Below are 8,889 nucleotides of genomic sequence, written 5' to 3'. Positions count from 1 at the left end.
TTTTTAATCTTATGTTTATCTCCATTTTTTGTTCGTCCTCATATACTTGCAATAGATTCAATGTACATGTAAAGCACAACATGCCTTATTTTTTATGGACTAATGACTAATGTAATTATTATTAAGTTTATAGTACAAAAGGAGTTGCCAACAGGCTAGAATTTGAACTGTGTTAAAAAATAAAAAAAATTGAGAGGGAAAATTGACAAAGTCAAGACCCTGAAATCTCCCAAATGTAAGAAGATAGCCTTTTCACAGATTGGTCATCAAAAGAGTCATCAAACTGCTTAATCTCTGACACAAAGATCACTGCTTCTTTATATTTCTTTGCTTTACAATAAGCATCAACAACAATCTTGTAACTCATCTCATTTGGCCTGCAATTGTGTTCAATCATATACATAATCACCTCTTCTGCTTCCTTGAACAACCCCTGCCCTGAATAGCCTGCCAAAAATGTGTTGTATGTGAAGATGCACGGTCGAATTCCGTTAGCGGTCATCTCCGAATGGACTCTAATAGCCTCCTGCATGAGCCCTTGCTTGCAAAACCCCTTAATGACAGTGTTATAAGACACAACATCCGGCTTATGACCCGAGCTTTGGATTCCTTTGAGCAATTCTTCGGCTTTCCAACACTCGCCCTCTCGAGCGTGCAAGTCCATCAAGCTATTATAGGTAACAAGATTCGGCTGCAGTCCGATTTCATGAACAAAATGCACCATTTCATGCGCCTTATCGTACAACTTGTTTCGAACAAACATAGAGAGCATGGCATTAACTATGACCAAATCAGGCTTGTATCCATTCTTTTGCAGTTGCTGAAACGTCCTTTCCATTCCCTTAAGGTGCCTGCACTTGGAATATGCTATGACAAGTGTTCTTGAAAGCATCCAACTGGGAAATACCTGGCCATTGTAGATTTCTTTCTCCACTTTCTCTATGCCCTTGATGTTCCCATTCTTGGAATAACAATGAAGCAAAAGCGAGTATGAGGTTTCATTAGGCTTAAAGCCCTTCTTCGCCATGTCCTGAATGACAGATTCAGCTGCTTTCCAATCACCTCGCCTTGCAAGAGCATTTAGAAGAGAATTATAAGTTGTTACGCATGGAGTAAAGCCAGCTTTAATCATTTCCCCATACATTTTTGCAGCATCAACTTCGGATCCACACCTACCATATGCACTAATTAACGTATTGAATGTGTCTTTATCAGGCTCAAATCCGCAGTTCTTCATTTCTCTTAGAACCTGGTTGACATAATTGTGCTTACCCTTATCACCACACACAGCAAGCATGGTGTTCCACGTAGCACGATTAGGAGCACATCTGTTCAACTTCATGTCACAGAAAACCTTAATCATGTCTTTTGATCTCATCTTTTTTCCTAGCATTGCAAGAACCGCATTGTATGTGCACACATTAGGGACACAACCCGACTCCTTCATTTGGGCGAACAACTTTAACGCCTTGTCTTCATTCCCTGCCTTACCATATGCATTTATAATGGTTGTGTAAGTAACAGCATTTGGCATTACTCCTCCACTGGTCATTGTATCTATGACACCGGCACCTTCATCAAGAAACCCAGCTCTTACATATGCTGCCACAAGCTCATTGTAAGTGACAGCATCAGGTGGGCAATTGTTATCCTCCATTTCCTTTAAGATGCTCAACGCCTCTGCATAAACTCCAGCCTTTCCAAACACCTGCAGCAGCGAATTATAAGTAACAGTTCCCGGTTTATAGCCATTGGATTTTATTTCAGCGAAAAATTTCCTTGCTTCCTCTAGCATGCCCTCTCTCCCACAAGCAGAGATCACAGTGCTGCACGTAAACTCATCGAACTCGAGCCCTTTGTCTCTCATCTCATCCAATAGGCCCAAGATTTTACTCCAGGAACGACCCATCTTGCCATAAACATCAAGCATAACATTGTAAGTGACCAAACTAGGATCAAGACCACTCTCCTTCATCTTCTCAAAGATATAAATAGCTCGCTTATACTTTCCAGTGCGAGCATATGCATGAAGAATAGTGGTGTAAGCCTTGATATCAAGAGAGTATTCTTCAACAGGAATTAAATCAAACAGTTTGGATGCAATCGAATGCTGCGATTCTCTCCCTAATATCTTAGCCGTAATTTCAATAAGCTGGTTATCCACCCTCAAACTCTCATCCCCAAAATTCAACAATAACCACTGAAACAACAAAATGGCCCTTTCCCAATTCCCAGAAAGGTCCAAAGCCCTCAACAGGCTTGTCAAATCAACTTCAAGCAACTCAAATTTCGCAGAATCAAAAAAATCATTCAAGCGACGCAAAGGTGACCCAACAATCGAATTGAGCATCAACTTACCCTTTTCAGATAAAAATTCAAACTTTGCATCAAAGATATGGTCTTGACCAATCCTGGGGTCAGAACCTGAATTGGGTTGCTTTCTCTCAGAGGAATCAAGGAGTACCTGTAAAGAAGGGAAATGGGTCATGTCGTTCTGAGTTGGAGTGACAGCAGTGAGATTCTGCAAGTGATGGAGAAGAGAATCCAATTGAAATGATGGTGGCGGAGATGGTGGCGGCGGAGGAGGGTTAAGAGGTGGAAGAAGTGTTGTTGGCTTCGATTTCAAAGGCCTTGTGGGTTTGTTTGGTGGCGCTGGTAACACTGGCCTATTGGGGAAGAGGGTACCCTCCATAATTTAGAGAGAGGAAGTGATGATAATGGAAGCAATTGCAGTTCTAGAAATGAGGAAGGAACAAGTGAGAATGGGAATGAGAGACAGTCAGAAACAATGGATTGAATGATCCGTGGTGTCTGGTGCGGATCAAACATCCAGTAATCGAGTATGCAAAACGCAAACAAGGATAGATATTTGTTTGTTTCTTTTATTGTTATGATTTATGAGTAATACCCTTAGATTTGAGATTTTTTTATTTAAATAAATTAACAAATATTTTCTACGTATAAGTTATTATTTCATATAAGTCATACAAGTCTCTTTAATCTAATTCACTTTACATGTCATTATTTAATCCATTATTCAATTAACGCGCGAATATATAATTGTCTTTTTCGAAAGAATTTTATTTCTGTTTTTTGAATTTTCTTAACGTTTACGATCTACGTTCTCTTCCATTTATGTGTTCTCTGTGTTTCTCTTCATTCGTTCTTTACGTTTTTAAAATCAAGCTCTAAAATCAATTTTGAACAGTTATCTCGTTGTTAAAGATAATGAATAATTCAAGTTCAGATTGTCAATTGAACTAGAACGAAGTTGACTATTGTTTTAAATCCAATAAAGTGACTTTGGCTTGATTCTAGTTAATGTTTTCGTTAGTAGTTTATGATTTTGTAGGTGAATAATATTGTTTTTGTTTGTAAAAATTGCTGTTCATTGTTAATGGTTCAAATTGAATATAATGTAAGAGTTCTGCATTAAAGAAAATATTTTTTTGTATTTGCAGCAAATTTCGGTGTAACACGAAGATATTTAAGTGTAGGGGAATGTTAGGTAACCTATAACTTTTTTAAACAATATGAACAACCACCAATCAAATCAAAACACACTATACCTCCAAATTACCCACTTAAATCTTAATATTAAAATAACCATCCTCATACCTAGTGAAATGAACATTTGATATATTCATTGTTTACATTGTTTAGTATTTTCATTGTCTACCTATACTTTTTCTTAAGTGTATTGTTTAACAATTTTCTGTGTATGTGTGCTAATAAGTTCTGCATAATTCAAAACTCTTCTTCTCCATCCTCTTCATCTTCTGCTGCTTTTTCTTCTTTTTCATCATCATTATCATCTTCTTCTTTTTTTTCTTATTCATCTTTTTTTTTTCTTGTTTTATCTTCTCAAGTTTCTTCTTATTTTACTCTCTTAACAATAATAAAAACAAAAAAAATCAAACAAAGAAGAAGAAACACATAATGTTACAATTACTTGGAAGAGGATGAACTTACATTCATTCAACTAAAAAAAAGAAAGAAATAAGGAAAAAAAAGAAGAAGAAAAAAATATAGCATTAGAGGAAATATTTTTCTGTATTTGCAGCAAATTTCGGTGTAACACGAAGATATTTAAGTATATTGTTTAAGAATTTTCGGTGTTTTTATACCGATAAGGTCTGCATAATTCAAAACTCTTCCTCTTCCTCCTCCTCATCTTCTGCTACTTCTTTTTTTCTCATCATCATCACCATCTTCTTCTTTTTTTATTTCATCTTTTCGTTTTTATTTTACCTTCTCAAGTTTCTTCCTGTTTTACTCTCTTAATAAGAATAAAAATAAAAAAATCAAACAAAGAAGAAGAAGAAACACATAATGCTGTAAAATTATTTGGAAGAGGATGAACTTACATTCATTCAACTAAAAGAAAGAAAGTAATAAGGAAAAGAAGAAGAAGAAAAAAAAACAGCATTAAAGGAAACATTTTTCTGTTGTAGTAAATTTTGGTGTAACACGAAGATATTTAAGTGTATTATTTAAAAATTTTCGGTGTATGTGTGCTGATAAGTTTTGCATAATTCAAAACTCTTCCGCTTCCTTCTCCTCATCTTCTGATGCTTCTTCTTCTTCATCTTCTTATTTCATTTTCTCATAATTCTTTTTGAATTCAGCTTCGCAACTTCCTTCACTTTTAGTGAGAATTTTGAGAGATTTTGATCCTTGTTTGAATTTTGAGCATTGTGGTTTTGATTGAAGAAGAAGAACTGTTTGCGCTATTCAAGAGTTAGAAAAGCGCGTGTTTACACACAATCTAAGTTGACAATTTTTTTTGTTGGGTTTGTGCCAACTTGTATGAACTTGTATACCAAAAAGACTTGTATGTGTAGCAGCCCTCATAAATTAAATAAATGTTTTAATCACTAAAATAAATAATTATAAAAATTATTATCAAAATTCGTCCCCAGCCTTATCTCGTTTACAGTGTAAACAAGATAAGCTTGTGCGTATCTTGTTTACAGGGTAAACGAGTAAGGCATGTGCATGTAACACGTGTATATCTCCTTTACAGTGTAAACGAGATACGTTCAAACTTATCTCGTTTACAGATACATGTTAAACTAATACATTTACAGTATAAACGAGATATAATAAGACAAATTTTGAACTATTATAAAAGAATGTGCTACCCTTGACATTCTCCACATACATTTATTATCTTCTTCTCTCCCATTTTTCTTACAAAAAGTAGGCAAAAATATCTAGTAATAGCGGATATCTAGTTGTCTATGTGTACCCCACTTGTCGTATGAGAAATAACAACAATGGGGTGATATTTGAGTGTGAGAATACGTTAATATTGCGCACTCGCGCATAAGTTTGTTATCTGAGTTGAAAAGTTTGATATTGAGCAACCTTGGTGACACAGGAAGAAGAGAGATCAGAAGGGTCGGATATAGGTTGCTAGTACCGTTGGGTAATGGAGTTTTCCAATTTCAACTATTTTGGCTCCAGGGCGATAAGCATGTGCGACCCATGTTCGACATCCTTGGGAGAATCATATCGGAATATGTAATGGAGCTTTCCACCGAGGTTGGTAATGTTGGTGGTGGTGGTTCTGCACACTCGACATTTGTGCAGGATGGCCCACCTCTTGCACCACCACTGATTCGTGTTCCCAGTACAATGGAAGACATGGAGGTGGGTGAGAAAGACTCCGACAAAGAGTACGTTACGGATAGCAACGATAGTGATTCTTCTGAAGATGATGATGAAAAGGATTTTGTACCAGAGACGCTGGCCGAGACAGCGGTGCACTATGTCTTGCCTCCTCCCACCCGATTCTGGCGCTATCAGATGTACCAAGTTACTATCATACATTAGATCTGGATGCCATGCATGAGAAATATTCGTTTTCCATCACTGGAAAAGAGAATTACAACTTAGATGGTGGGGTAGAGCTTCGGGTCAGCCACAGAGTCAAATGCCGAGATGCAATAATCTAGGGTGTGAAGAACTACAGTATTTGCAGAAGTGATTAGTATCGAGTGGTCAAATTGTAACACCTAATTACCCTAAACCTTACCTCTAATCGTAAAGCAAAGGATAACAAAGTGTCACGACAGTTCTAAAGCTCATACCATACTATATATATATAGAAAGAAGTAGTAATACTAGAAGCTCGATGAAGGAATAAAAACTCAAAGTCGCATAAAACGAAATTACAAAGGGCGAAGCGTTCACACACGATAACTGAATGCGTTGGCACAAAAAGATACAAAACATAATATATACATATATAACCTTGTGGATAGCTCCAGGATACACAAGGTAATAATTAAAGTAAACAAGATATATATAAATATAATATACAAAAAGAAACTAGTCACAGCCTGCGGAGTTTAGGCCGACTAGTCAAGAGATACAACAGAATTTTATAAAAGGCTTACTTTCTATCTCTCAAAGGTTAAAGCAAAAGCCTCTAAGGCAACAAAATTATATAAATACAAAGGATAAGAGAGTAACTACAACAAAAATAAAGTAGAATAAAACAAAGGAGAAACCATCCTCCGCTCTATCACCATGTTCACAAACTCACCAAGGTGGGTTGCGACCTGCATCTGAAAAACAACATCATATGGTATGAGAACCAGAGGTTCTCATTATGGTAACTGTTCCGAGGGTTACCTGAAATGTTGAGTTCAGACTGGAGGTGAGATCTGGGTCTTCTTCGGGTGTCAATCTTCGATCTTCTGGTGTAGGAGTGCCGCCTATCCGAGCTCCTCGTGGAGGTTGGGTGGTGGTACCTACAAGAGACTCTAATGCTTAAGTTAGCAAGGGCTTTACTCCTCATGTCAAGTAAAGCTTGAGACAAAGCATTTAAAGTCACAGCTAGGCTTAAGGTATAAAGCACCAAAGAAAAGAGAATGAAAGAAAATTTGCTTTGTTCAAGGATTAACCCGAGGTAAAAAGGCTAGAGAATTCATGCTATTATCCGGATTCTAATTCCAAATAACAGTGACATTCCTCTGATTCAAAGGATAGTAAGATGCCAAACCTATTCAGAATTGCAGTGTGTAAACTCCACTTTTAGAAGAGACAGAGGCTTACTTGAGTACTCACTTCTCATGCAAATTCATATCCTAAGTTTGCAATAGTTTTGGTTGCTTAAGGACAAGCAACAATTCAAGTTTGCTGTTGTGATGCATGAGCATCTTTTCTATCTTTTCCTAGTAAATTTGCATTCAAATTGTTAAGTTTAATCAAGATTTAAATATCTTTTAGCCACTATGAATACTACTTTGAGTAGTGTTTTATTCTGTTTATTTCAGGTAGCATTCGGATGAATTTGATAGAGTTTCTGTAAAAAAAGAGGAAGAAAGTAGATGATGCTGTCAACCCTGACCTCCTTCCACTCAAATAGAGATTACTTGAGTTAGAGATGTTCAATTGACGTGATTCCAACAACATTATAAAGCTAACTTCCAGAACTTTCCAACAATATATAATAATATACACTTATTTTCTAGCTGTACGGTCTTGGTGGCGCCTAACTTGGGATTTTCCAAGTTAGGCGCCTGAAGGAACACTTACCTCACAATTACTTGCTGCACCCTCCATGCCTAACTTCACTTTTATGAAGTTAGGTGCCAATACAATAATGAGCTGTGGTCCCCACGCCAAAGGAAAATATGCATTCAAAGATTTATTATTTATTTTGATTAAAACTTTTATTTTATTTATAAATAGAAAAAGATATTATTTAATTTTAGAAAATATACTTTACATTAATTAGGATTAGATATAAAAGGGAAAAGAATCAGCCCTTCGGGCACCGCTCTGCTCTGACCTCATTCCACACTTTACAGTTTTCAAAATCCCTATTTTCTCTCTGAACCATGAGCAACTAAACCTCCACTGTTAAGATTAGGAGCTCTGTCTATTGTATGGATTGATACTATTACTTTTCTATTTTAATTCATGTATTGATTTCAATTTCAAGAATTATTTTAGTTCTTTATTTTATGAATATGGGTGGAACAGAAGTATGACCCTTATTCTAATTGAGTTTTTGTAAAACTTGGAAAAGCTCTTTACTTGAACAACAGCTTGAAAACAACTTTCTAAATTTCTAATTATCTGGACTTAACGAAATACATGACATATAATCCTCTTATATTTGGGTAACTAAGGTTTCTGTGACATATAAACTAGAATTGAACTTAACCCTCTAATTGGAATCAAGTGACCAAGGAATTGGCGGTTGATGAAGGTTAGAGGAGACAAAAAAAGGTCTAAGGAATTAGGGTTTAGTCACATATAGTTTGCCATGAATTGAATCTTACATGATTAAAATAGTTAGTAAGAAAAGTCAATTCGGAAGATAGATATCTCTGAAACCTTAATTATTTTCTCCATATTATTCACAACAATTTACTGCTTGCTTTATTAATTTTCTAAATTTACTGTTTAATGCAATTGAACTCTCAAACACCATTTTCTGCTTGTCTAACTAAGTAAATCATTCATCATTGTTGCTTAGTCCATCAATCCTCATTGGATCGACCGTCACTCACCTGAGGTATTACTTGGTACGACCTGGTGGTGCACTTGCCGGTTAGTTTGTGGGTTATAAATTGCGCACCAAGTTTTTGGCGTCATTGTCGGGGATTGACTATGATTGACAACTACTGGTTGTTTGATTTCTTAGATTAGGCGTTTTTGCTTTAATTTCATTTAACTTATTTCTTTAAATGTTTTTTAAAAAATATATATTTTGATTTATTTTTTTCACTTAATTTCTAAAATTAAGTTTGGTGTCCTCTTAGTTGTTTTATTCTTCCTAGTTATTTTACTTATTGAGTTTAACTTTTATACTCCTTTTTTCTTATTAGTTATTTTATTTTCTTAATTATCCAGTTTATTTTCTTTATT

General features: G+C 35.7%; 1 protein-coding gene across 1 annotated transcript; it reads right to left on the bottom strand.

Annotated features, from left to right (window-relative positions):
- Positions 1–2,921, bottom strand: LOC112796568 (uncharacterized). The gene has a single exon (XM_025839084.3). The coding sequence runs from the start codon at positions 2,690–2,692 to the stop codon at positions 212–214; it is 2,481 nt and encodes an 826-aa protein (XP_025694869.1). The 5' UTR covers positions 2,693–2,921; the 3' UTR covers positions 1–211.
- Positions 2,922–8,889: the final 5,968 nt, after the last annotated feature.

The sequence above is a fragment of the Arachis hypogaea genome, chromosome 4 (assembly GCF_003086295.3).
Source record: "Arachis hypogaea cultivar Tifrunner chromosome 4, arahy.Tifrunner.gnm2.J5K5, whole genome shotgun sequence".
Lineage (NCBI taxonomy): Eukaryota > Viridiplantae > Streptophyta > Magnoliopsida > Fabales > Fabaceae > Arachis > Arachis hypogaea.
Note: the sequence above shows the minus strand (reverse complement) of the source record. Positions and strands in the feature narration are given on the sequence as shown.

What these genes read in the sequence shown, in the direction of transcription:
- LOC112796568 (XM_025839084.3), bottom strand. Translation starts at nt 2,692, where the DNA reads ATGGAGGGTACCCTCTTCCCCAATAGGCCAGTGTTACCAGCGCCACCA.